This window comes from Eumetopias jubatus, unplaced genomic scaffold (assembly GCF_037043125.1).
Source record: "Eumetopias jubatus isolate StellerSeaLion01/CBP00866 unplaced genomic scaffold, mEumJub1_p1.0 scaffold_8, whole genome shotgun sequence".
Lineage (NCBI taxonomy): Eukaryota > Metazoa > Chordata > Mammalia > Carnivora > Otariidae > Eumetopias > Eumetopias jubatus.
The window spans coordinates 71,045,576-71,058,798 of NW_028274814.1; the positions used below are offsets into that span (position 1 = coordinate 71,045,576).

The 13,223-nt window shown below is 35.6% G+C and overlaps 1 protein-coding gene across 1 annotated transcript in view; it reads left to right on the plus strand.

The window, feature by feature from the left end:
• The window catches only part of LOC148163733 (contactin-1-like), a 146,636-nt gene that overhangs the window by 16,185 nt on the left and 117,228 nt on the right, over window positions 1-13,223 (plus strand). Inside the window, exon 4 of the mRNA XM_088025713.1 lies at window positions 6,178-6,248. Coding sequence (XP_087881839.1) covers window positions 6,178-6,248 — 71 coding nt within the window. The remainder of the gene's footprint in view (window positions 1-6,177; window positions 6,249-13,223) is intronic.

Genomic DNA, 13,223 nt, shown 5'->3' on the forward strand with positions numbered 1-13,223 from the left:
CAAAGTAGAAATAATTAATTAATTGATGATATCATATTTAATTAATACATAACTGATTAATTATTTAATTGATGATATCATAAATAATATGATTTTAGGAATAACAACAAAAAGTGTCTAAGAGAAAGATTCAATCTGGTTTTTGAATCTCAGTCTATGAATATAATTTATATTTAATATCATATTTAGAAGATCAGGATCCTTTTGATATACTTATCACCAACAGTTTGTATGTAACTCTGAAGACTTTTCAACCTCAGGGTCTTCTTACCCTTAGAAATGTTGGGAAAAAGTTGTTTTTTGTTGGATTGTTTCTTTCAACCAACAAATTTTTGGCATCACCTTTTTTAAGCATTGCCTTTTATGTTGTATTTGCTCAAATGGTATTTTGTAAATGAATTAATTCTCTAGTGTGCTTAGAAAACAACTTCCTTTGAGAGCCTTCAGAGCCAAAACAAACAGACCTACAAAGTGATAACAGTCTTGGTCCCAATGCAAGGTACAGCCCTCTAGTGATATAATGAGATGATTCATTCATTTCTATTGTGCAAAAATAACTCCTATAACCTTTAACACATTCATTAATCTTTCATAAGAAAAATTGTAGGGTCTTATATTAATCAACTTTTATAGCTACCAGCATTTCAGCACCTGCTATATATTATCAGACACAGTGCTAAGCTTCCTATTTGCATTGCTCCACTTAATTCCCACAATAACTTCATGAAACTGGTATTGTTATCCCTAATTTTACGGACAAGGAAGTTAAGATTACAGCCTAGCTAATGTGAAGCAGAGCTGGGATTCAAATCCAGGACTTTCTAATTCTAAAAGCTCTGCTCCTAAAACACTTTCTAAAAGGACTGTATTGAAGTTGAGAACACTATTTCAGTAAAATTTTGGTGCCATCATTTAAAACCTTTGATTAGTGGCAGATTATTTAACCCCTCTGAGCCTTAGTTTTCTCATGTCTAAATGGAAATCATTTATTCTGTATTATTTTTTATGATTAAAAAGATGTAAGGAGAGCAGTTAGTACTGTCTAGTGAATAATATTTGCTGAATAAAATTTATTTATGATGCTTCTAATTCTCATTTTAAACTTTAATATGCTTATAAGAAAATAGTGTCTACTCTGTAATTGATCACCTCATTTGGCAATATATTTCCATTTTTTTATAAGCCTAGAGATTCGTAATTTCATGTAATTTCTAATCATCTTAGAGGAAGAATTTTATATATTTACTATAATAAAATTCAACAGAATATCTCTTTAAATGTTGTTTTTCTTTTCATCCTGTTTTTTGAGAATTTAATATGCATAAAATTAGACATATTGTTCATTCTTACAAAAAAATAAAAATACTTTTTCAAAACAAGGGGATGTTTGTCTTGTCATGTACCATTATAACAACTCTAAGAGATGCCAGCATATGTTATGTGGGATAAAGCCTGGTTCCCATTTGATGGAAAGGTTGCCCCTGCACCTCATTATGCTGATTGAAAGGCACAACATTATCTAATGCAGCACATGCCCTTATCTGTCCAATTACTTAATGTTAAGATCGCACTGCACAGTTGCATATATTCTTTGGATTCAGACAAGTGCATTATAAAATGGATGGTCCCAAATGAAGAATTAGAAGATGTGTTTGTAATTCATTGTAGCCCATTTAATTTTAACTGTAAGAAAGAGATAACAAAAGCATCTTTCAAAGTAATGTGTCATTATAAGACATACCCGCATAGCTAATGGATCTGCAGGTGCACTTGGTGAGTTGATATCCTAAAATGGTGCATTTGGGTTTGTTTTGAAAGCTTTGGCATTTATTGATGCAGATTCAACCTAAGAAGGAAAAGAGAAAAAAAATGATATAAGAATCGGCACTTTCATCCTTTGTATAGAGCTTTAATTTCCTTTCTAATGAAGCTATTCTCTTTTATTTAGTTTTATTTTTAATTTTTTAATTATATTTGATAAAGGTGGGAAATGGTGCTAAGAGCATATTTTGTAGCTAGCAAGGTACTGTTAAATTTAGTTGCTATCATTAGTAATAAAAGAGATAAATCTTTTTTAAAAGTAGCAAAAAGTATAGATTTTTCAGCCACGAGGGGGCCTGTGTTAAAGCTATAGCTTCTCTACATGTAAACAGTGTGACCTGGCTAGCTAAGTAACTTCTTTTGGGATTCCTTTGCCTTACCTGTCGAAAGAGGATAAAGCTACTTCTCTGTATACTTTTTCAAAGTGCTGATCTGAGTATCCAGTTAGGTGTGGTATGTAAAAATCATTTCTATGTTCTAGATGAGTCTCTTATTAAGCTGGGCTTCTTCATTCATTCAGCAAACTTTCACAAATTAGGGATATTTAACACATTGAATTAAAACTGGTTGTACATATTTACTTGTTGCTATATTAAAGAAAATGCATCTTCAGGCCTGGAATCAGATTCCATTTATGTTGTGATCCTTAGTGGCTACAGAATTATTTGTAGAAGAAAAAGGGAGGAACAAGAAGGGTAACATGGTGGCTCTGGAGGATGAAAAGAGAAGCAGCGATCAAAGCCACCGTGATGTTTGCACATTGTGATTTAGAAGAACCCATTATCAGTCGTAACTTGTTTTATTTGAAAACAAAGTTCACATGTGCCTTAGATGCTTTTGTTTTTAATACACTGAGAGGGAGACACTAGGAAGTTTTAATTCTTTTACTTAATTTAAACAAGTAGTGTGTGTTTGGTTTGAGTTCTTCATAATAAGTTCACTGTGCATTATGATTACTTCAGTTTGTAGCAGTCTTTTCTGTGAGCATTTCCTCAGATGACTTATTCTTATATTATCATTCTGTTGAGCAGTTAATAGATTTACTCTACCACTTGTTTAAAATTCCTGTTTAAGATCAAAGCCTAGATTAATAAACAGACCTACAATTTCAGCTTGATAAGAGCCTAAGACGTTAATATTTTTATGAACTATCTCGGACCCTGTATTGCTTTTTACCTACTATGGAAAGAACATCAGTTTAACATGGTAGATGCATCAGGAATGTTAGCCATCTGTTCCACCAGCAGAACAGGAGATCATAAGGGTTACAAATAACTCCTCTCATTTGAATATCCAAGTATTGTGCAGTTCATTTGATTTTGCTAACAGCTAATCAGAAAGAATATATATTTAAAAGTAGAATAAAAGCAGATGTAAGATGTTAATCTGTACTTTAATTCCTTTGGTGTTCTAGATTCTAGAGCATTACATTTATAACCACTTGAATCTCTTCCTAAAAATTTGGTTTTAAATCACAATGAAATTTTGATGCAAATTAAAATGGAAAGTTACATTCATGGTAACTTTATTTCTGTAAAAATGGCTCTACAAGTTAAGCAATAATTAACAAGAACCAAGTAGTCAACAGTTTATTTTGGGTCAGGGCCTTTCTTCAAATACTCCATGATATTCACAGTTTAGGATTTGTTGCAAACCCATTTCTATACTGTTAAATAAAAATCCAAAGCTCAAATAGGTACCTATATGCAAATTACCTAAGCTTTCAAATCTAAAAGTAAAACTGGCTTTGTTTTCATAAACTGAAAGAATAATCGTGACATTCTTTTTAAATAATTTTTAGGTCTGTGATTGAAATACAGAAGCACTCTTCTAAACCTCATTAGGGAATCACTTAGACTGAACTCATGGCAGAAGGACAAATATAAAAACTCCCTATTTTTAACCTTTCACAGTAAAATAATATATTGTTTATTTATGATTAATTCAATAATTTTGTATTTTTCCTGAATAATTTATTAAAATCTTTTGAATGATTTATAGTTAAAAGAAAGTTTAGTTCGTTCACTGTTAAATTACTTTGGATCCAAAAGTTGAATAAGCTGCCTTGTGCTTAGAGTGATTTACTTCCCTGAAAGGAATCATGATTTGCCCAAGTCTTCCTGTTCATACAAGGCTGAATGCAAATATAGAGCACCTAGGTGCTCAGATTCTTGTCAGATATGTAGGTCATATTTCAATTCCACCTGAGAAAAAAGGTCCCATAACTGCCAAAGCTACAACTGAACATTCAAAGCTAAATGGAGGACATTAAGTCAATAATTAACCTAAGGTACAAAACACTCTATTAGGAGGTACAGTACCTTCATTACTGCCTTTTATTTTAGCATTATGAGCTCAGTGAATATTCTTTGAAGAGCAAGTCAGTCTCGACTTACTTACTGAAGCATGTTAAAAGAGCTTAAAATAAACATTATGAAATGGAAAAAAATTCAATCTAACATAAACATATTCCATTTTTAGCTCTGTTCTAAATAAAAAGGCTAGTATTGATTATAATGAAAAGGATAACAGTGAAATGTTTTGGCAAATAATACTTGACCTGATGAAAGCAATATTTGATTCAACAAATTACAGTATAATAAATTATTCTAGTTATTTTTGAAATTATTTGCCTGTGACCAAAATACTTGTACTTGGAGTTAAACACACAAAATTTGATTTATTCATTGATTATAAAACAACATGTTCTTTGTTTCTTGTTTCTTGTAGCATGTAGAGTTTTAACTTCAGAATATGAGTTATGGCGTTTAAAGGGTTTCCAAGAGTTATTTTAATATCCAGCCTTCAATATGTATTTTATCTAAAGTGCTACAATTATCTTTTAACACCTCTGTGCACTCAATTTTTATTTCTAACACTTATGTGGCGATAGTTGAATAGTAAAATAAAATCTCTCAAATTCATATTAACTCTTAATCAGAAATGGAAATCATCATATGGTTTATAGACATAAAGAAAACCATACATGTTTTTTGTTTCTGTGCAATTAATGTACCTTATTCAACAAAGAATTTACATGGTTAACATAGGGGAGGTTGTGAAGTATTTATCTTTGAATCACAATTATTTGTTGGGTTCTGCAGCTTAGTAAATGGATGCATTGCTTTGAGCACTCTGAGGAAGGCATGACTATTTCCTATCGGGAAGGATCTGGGGAATCAAGGAATAACTCATCTTTCATATGTTCTTTAAAATGTTAACAGATCTGGGAGTGATATCTCAGACTGAGCCACAACAGTTGTATGTAAAAACACACACCATCCATATAGCTGAGTAGCTGATCTCTAAGTGCTTCCAGTGCAGGACAAACTATGTTTATCTATCTGTACAACTCCAATTAGATGCAAATCCAATAAGACACGGCATCCTATAAGATACAGGATGCAAATCTGGGAAGACATAGTGACTATACTGAAGGACTTTCAAGGAGAGACAATAACTTCGAGAAAAACAAAGAAGACGCCAATGGACTTGGCAGTTAGAAGAAATTGTGTGATTTTCGAGAGAGTGATTTCAGTAATACAAAGAAGTAGAAAACAGATTATGGGTTGTTAAAAAGTAGTTATGGAGTGAAGCATAAAAAATAGCCATATACCAGTTCTTCTTTGCTGTTCAGTGACAGGAAAGGGTTTGATGGCATGGAGGGTAAGTGGAAGGCAATATTACAGATAATTTTTAAAGATAAGACTGCAGAGTAGAATCCAATAGAATAACTGAAAACTGAAGGATGATATAGAAGATAGGAGTGTGGGAGTGTTGGCGCCCCTGATGGGGCAAAATTCTAGAAGAGATTTAGGAACTGGAAGTGAGAGTACCAGAAACAATATTAGATTTCTAATATTTCCAGATATTTTGGGGTAACCTTATCCAATGTTAGTGGACAGGCACTCTTTAACAGTTATTTATAGGTTAAAGCATAAAATTAACACCACAACAGTAAATTATTAGAAGGTCATAGGATTGAAAAGTAAGAGTTGTGAAATATTTTCCCAACAAAGTGGATCTAATCTTTCAAAATCATATTAAATGAAAGGGCAAAGGGAAAAAAAAATATGTGTCGGGGGGGAGGGCAAATTTGCTTTGTTACCAATTACTGAAGAAAACCCACACTTTCCTATGGCACTGAATCAATGTTTGTCTTGGCAGTAAAATACATTATATACATATTACAGTTACTATGAGGCATTGTTATTATAACTGAGCAGATCATGTGTACAGCTTGTCTTTCCCAGTGAAAGAAAAAATTCATGGTTTTTGTAGTGAATAAGAACTCTAGAACCACAAAAAAATTACATAACCTAATTTTTCATTGTTTCATTTGTTTGTTTGTTTCAGCACCGAATGTGGCTCCTTCAGATGTAGGAGGTGGTGGGGGGAGCAACCGAGAGCTGACCATAACATGGGTGGTAAGTGTTAATAAGTTGTATATATTATAGGCTGCTTTACCTACACTTAATCTCAAATCCACTTTGTTTCCTGAAATAAACTGAAACAAAAGACATTGCCCAGGGCGAATTGTTTTTGCTTTGTTTTGTTTAAATATACTAAGAAAAATTCTAGTGGACAATTAAGGAAATTATCAACAAGTAGAAGAAACTGTGAGTTCACCAGAGGTTTCAATGTAGATTTTTTTTCTCCATTAAGTGAGTATAAAGAGAAATTGAAGTTTAAATGGAAAGTAATCCACTCATTCCACATATGGTTGCTATTTACATTCATTTGTTGATTTATATCTTAACTGAGTCAAAAGCTTTCTAGTGAGTGTACATTCACTGCTTTTATTCATGGTCAGGATAGAATCAGAGGCCAAGGATACTGGCTGTCTATTTGTTTTCTTTACATTACCATATCTACTACCTTTTCTTGATTTATAAGAATCACCTTGAGAAAAGTAGGAATTTTGTGGCTTATATAGGAAAAATATAAAAATCATTGCTATTATTTTTGGTGAAAAAAATTTTTTACAATGTATTTTAATTTAAGTAAAATGTGAATTTTATTTTTTAAAAGAAAATTACAAAGGGGGGAGGAGCAAGATGGTGGAGGAGTAGGAGACCTAAATTTTGTCCAGTCCCAGAATTCAGCTAGATAGGGATCAAAGCATTCTGAACACCTACAAACTCAACAGGAGATCGAAGAAAAGAATAGCAGCAACTCTCTGGACAGAAAAGCGACCACTTTCTGTAAGATAGGACATGTGGAGAAGTGAATCCGAGGCCATATTCAGGAAGATAGATGGCAGGGGAGGGGCCTCCGTCACCTGCTACTGGCAAGTGACAGAGCAGCGGAGCACAAAATCGGAACTTTTAGAAGTTGGCTCTGCTGAGGGACATAGCTCCAGTGGCTAAGCGAGGGGTGGAACCCTTCTGGGACAGTATGGTCTCAGGACCCTCAGGGTCACAGAAAGACCGGGGGTGCCTGACTGCAGCAGAGCTCCCAGCTATCGGGGCGGGGAAGCCAGCTGCAGAGACAGAGCTAAGGAGTGGGCTCTCAGCTCGGGGTTGCCATAAACCGTGATCTGCAGCACAGTCAGGCCACTGCTCTTCCAGCAGGGACCCAACAAGTGGCAGATCCGGGGAGACTCCCATTCCTCCCCCAGGAGGAATGGTGCAGGAGCACACCGCAGGGATATGCTGGGTTGGGAGACTCGAGTCAGGTGCCAGAGGTAGAAATGCTCAGTCACAGGCCAGGTGAGCATGGAATGCGGCCGGAGACCAATGAGACGGGAGTGATTGACTGCTTTTCTCTGGGAGCTCACTGAGGAGTGGGGTCTTGAGCTCTCGGCTCCTCCGGGGTGGAGATTGGGAGGCCACCATTTTCACTCTCATCTTCCAAAGCTGTACTGAAAGCTTGCAGGGAACAAAAGCTCCTGAGAGCAAACCCGAGAGATTACTTAGCCCAGACAAGGCAAGGGCGAGGCAATTCCACCTCCCGCAAAGACATTTGGGAACCACAGCAACAGGCCCTTCACCCAGAAGATCAGCAAGAACAGCCAGCCAAGACCAAGTTTACTGATCAATGAGAATGGCAGAACTCCAGAGCTAGGGGAATACTGCACATAGAACTCATGGCTTTTTTACCATGATTCTTTAGTCTTTCTAAGAATTTTTTTAACTTTCTTTTTCTTTTTTTTTTTTTTGAATTTTCCTTTTTCCCTTTTTCAAACAACATCTTATCAATCCCTTTTTTAAAAAATCTTTTTTATTTTTCATTTTTAGAGTCATATTCTATCCCTTCATAGTAGTTAACCTTATTTTTGGTATATATATATATATATAAGTTGTTCTCTCTTTAAAATTTTGGGATGCAATTTCTTCTAACAGACCAAAATATACCCTAAATCTCTAGTGTATGGCTTTGTTCTAGTCTCCTGCCTGATCACATTCTCTCTTTTTTTTTTTAATCCTCTTCTTTCTTTTTTCAACCAACTTCTTATCAATTCCTTTTATAAAATCTTTTATAATTTTCATCTTTACAATCATATTCCATCCCTTCATCACATTTACCCTTATTTTTGTACATATATAAGTTTTCCTTTCTTTAAAATTTTGGGAGGCACTTTCTTCCAACAGACCAAAATACGCCCAAACTCTAGTGTGTGGCACTGATCTATGTACCAGCCTGATCATATTTGATCATATTCTGTTTTATTTGTTTGTTTATTTGTTTGTTTGTTTTTATCTTTTTCTTTCTTTTTTTCCTTTTTCTTTCTTTCTTTTTCTTTTCCCCTGGTCTCAGGTCAATTCTGATTTGTTTAGTGTATATTTTTCTGGGGTCATTGTTACCCTGTTAGCATTTTGTTCTCTCATTCATCTATTCTTCTCTGGACAAAATGACAAGATGAAAAAATCACCTCAAAAAAAAAGAACAAGAGGCAGTACTGACTGCCAGGGACCTAATCAATATGGACATTAGTAAGATGTCAGAACTAGAGTTCAGAATGATGATTTTAAGATACTAGCTGGGCTTGAAAAAAGCATGGAAGGTATTAGAGAAACCCTTTCTGGAGAAATAAAAGAACAAAAATCTAACCAAGTCAAAATCAAAAAGGTTATTAATGAAGTGCAATAAAAAATGGAGGCTCTAACTGCTAGGATAAATGAGGCAGAAGAGAGAATTAGTGATACAGAAGACCAAATGATGGAAAATAAAGAAGCTGAGAAAAAGAAAGATAAACAACTATTGGATTCCGAGGGTAGAATTCGAGAGATAAGTGATACCATAAGAGGAAATAATATTAGAATAATTGGGATTCCAGAGGAAGAAGAAAGAGAGAGGGGGGCAGAAGGTATATTGGAACAAATTATAGCAGAGAACTTCCCTAATTTGGGGAGGGAAACAGGCATTAAAATCTAGGAGGCACAGAGAAACTCCTCAAAATCAGTAAAATTCGGTCAACAGCCCGACATCTAATAGTGAAACTTAGGAGTCTCAGAGATAAAGAGAAAATCCTGAAAGCAGCTCAGGATAAGAGATCTGTAACCTACAATGGTAGAAACATTAGATTGGAACAGACCTATCCACAGAGATCTGGCAGGCCAGAAAGGACTGGCATGATATATTCAGATCACTAAGTAAGAAAAACATGAAGCCAAGAATACTATATCCAGGTAGGCTGTCATCAAAAATAGAAGGAGAGATAAAAAGCTTCCAGGACAAACAAAAACTAAAGAAATTTGCAAACACGAAACCAGCCCTACAAGATATATTGAAAGGTGTCCTCTAAGCAAAGAGAGAGCTTAAAAGTAACATAGACCAGAAAGGAACACAGACAGTATACAGTAACAGTCACCTTACAGGCAATACAATGGCACTAAATTCATATCTTTCAATAGTTACCCTGAATGTAAATGGGCGAAATGCCCCAGTCAAAAGACACAGGGTATCAGATTGGATAAGAAAACAAGAAGACCCATCGATATGCTGTCTGCAAGAGACTCATTTTAGACCCAAAGACACCCCCAGATTGAAAGTGAGGGGGTGGAAAAATCATTTACCATGCTAATGGACACCAAAAGAAAGCTGGGGTTGCAATCCTTATATCAGACAAATTAGATTTTAAACCAAAGACTATAATAAGAGATGAGGAAGGACACTATATCATACTTAGGGGTCTATCTAACAAGAAGATCTAACAATTGTAAATATCTATGCCCCTAACATGGGAGCAGCCAATTATATAAGGCAATTAATAACAAAAGCAAAGAAACACATTGATGATAATAAAATAATAGTGGGGGATTTTAACACCCCCTCACTGAAATGGACAGATCATCTAAGCAAAAGATCAACGAGGAAATAAAGGCTTTAAATGACACACTGGACCAAATGGACTTCACAGTTATATTCAGAATATTCCATCCCAAAGCAACAGAGTACACATTATTCTCAGGTGCCCATGGAACATTCTCCAGAATAGATCACATTCTAGGTCACAAATCATGTCTCAACCGGTACCAAAAGATTGGGATCATTCCCTGCATATTATCAGACCACAATGCTTTGAAACTAGAACTCAATCACAACATGAAAGTCAGAAAGATCTCAAAAATATGGAGGCTAAAGAGCATCCTACTAAAGAATGAATGGGTCAACTAGGAAATTAAAGAAGAATTTAAAAAAATTCAGGGAAACTAATGAAAATGAAAACACAACTGTTCAAAATCTTTGGGATGCAGAAAGGCAGTCCTAAGAGGAAAGTATATAGCAATACAAGCCTTTCTCAAGAAACAAGAAAGGTCTCAAATACACAATTCTAACATTACACCTGAAGGAGCTGGAGAAAGAACAGCAAAGAAAGCCTAAACCCAGCCAGAGAAGAGAAATAATAAAGATCAGAGCAGAAATCAATGAACTAGAAACCAAAAGAACAGTAGAACAGATCAATGAAACTAGGAGCTGGTTCTTTGAACGAACTAACAAGATTGATAAACCCCTGGCCAGACTTATCAAAAAAAAGAGAAATGACCCAAATCAACAAAATCATGAATGAAAGAGGAGAGATCACAACCAACACCAAAGAAATACAAACAATTATAAAAACATATTATGAGCAACTCTATGCCAGCAAATTAGATAATCTGGAAGAAATGGATGCATTCCTAGAGACATATCAACTACCAAAACTGAACCAGGAAGAAATAGAAAACCTGAACAGACCTATAACCACTAAGGAAATTAAAGCAGTCATCAAAAATCTCCCAACAAACAAAAGCCCAGGGCCAGATGGCTTCCCAGGGGAATTCTATCAGACATTTAAAGAAGAATTAATACCTATTCTCCTGAAACTGTTCCAAAAAATAGAAATGGAAGGAAAACTTCCAAACTCGTTTTATGAGGCCACCATTACCTTGATCCCCAAACCAAACAAAAACCTCATCAAAAAGGATAATTACAGACCAATATCCTTGATGAACATGGATGCAAAAATTCCCACCAAAATACTAGCCAATAGGATCCAACAGTACATTAAAAGGATTATTCACCACGACCAAGTGGGATATATCCCTGGGCTGCAAGGTTGGTTCAAAATACGCAAACCAATTAATGTGATTCAATACATTAATAAAAGAAAGAACAAGAACCATATGATCCTCTCAATAGATGCAGAAAAAGCATTTGACAAAGTACAGCATTCTTTCTTGATTAAAACTCTTCAGAGTATAGGATAGAGAGTACATACCTCAATATCATAAAAGCCATCTATGAAAAACCCACAGCGAATATCATTCTCAATGGGGAAAAACTTAGAGCTTTCCCCCTAAGGTCAGAAATGCAGCAGGGATGTCCACTATCACCACTGCTATTCAACATAGTATTAGAAGTCCTAGCCACAGCAATCAGACAACAAAAAGATAAACACATCCAAATCGGCAAAGAAGAAGTCAAACTCTCACTTTTTGCAGATGATATGATACTTTATGTGGAAAACCCAAAAGACTCCACTCCAAAACTGCTAAAACTCATACAGGAATTCAGTAAAGTGGCAGATTTAAATTAATGCACAGAAATCAGTGGCATTCCTATACACCAACAACAAGACAGAAGAAAGAGAAATTAAGGAGTCGATCCCATTTACAATTGCACCCCAAACCATAAGATACCTAGGAATAAATCTAACCAAAGAGGCAAGGATCTGTACTCAGAAAACTATAAAATACTCATGAAAGAAATTGAGGAAGACACAAAGAGATGGAAAAACTTCCCATGCTCATGGATTGGAAGAACAAATATTGTGAAGATGTCAGTGCTACCTAGAGTACCTAGAGCAATCTACACATTCAATGCAATCTGTATCAAAATACCATCCACTTTTTTCAAAGAAATGTAGCAAATAATCCTAAAATTTGTATGGAACCAGAAGAGACCCCGAGTAGCCAGAGGAATGTCGAAAAATAAAAGCAAAGCTGGCGGCATCACAATCCCAGACTTCCAGCTCTATTACAAAGCTGTCATCATCAAGACAGTATGGTACTGGCACAAAAACAGACACATAGATCAACGGGACAGAATCGAGAGCCCAGAAATGGACCCTCAACTCTATGGTCAACTAAACATTGACAAAGCAGGAAAGAATGTCCAATGGAAAAAAGACAGTCTCTTCAACAAATGGTGTTGGGAAAATTGGACAGCCACATGCAGAAGAATGAAACTGGACCATTTCCTTCCATCACACACAAAAATAGACTCCAAATGGTTGAAAGACCTAAATGTGAGACAGGAATCCATCAAAATCCTAAAGGAGAACAGAGGCAGCAACCTCTCTGACCTCAGCCACAGCAACTTCTTCCTAGAAATGTCACCAAAGGCAAGGGAAGCAAGGGCAAAAATGAACTATTGGGACTTCATCGAGCTAAAAAGCTTTTGCACAGCAAAAGAAACAGTCCACAAAACCAAAAGACAACCAACAGAATGGGAGAAGATATTTGCAAATGACATATCAGATAAAGGGTTAGTATCCAAAATCTATAAAGAACCTATGAAACTCAACACCCAAAGAACAAATAATCCAATCAAGAAATGGGCAGAAGGCATGAACAGACGTTTTTCCAAAGAAGACATCCAAATGGCCAACAGGCACATGAAAAAGTGCTCAACATCGTTCGGCATCAGGGAAATCCAAATCAAAACCTCAATGAGATACCACTTCACACCAGTCAGAACAGCTAAAAATAACAAGTCAGGAAACGACAGATGTTGGCAAGGATGCGGAGAAAGGGGAACCCTCCTACACTGTTGGTGGGAATGCAAGCTGGGGCAGCCACTCTGGAAAACAGTATGGAGGTTCCTCAAATAGTTGAAAATAGAGTTACCCTATGACCCAGCAATTGCACTTCTGGATATTTACCCCAAAGATACAAATGTAGGGATCCAAAGGGGTA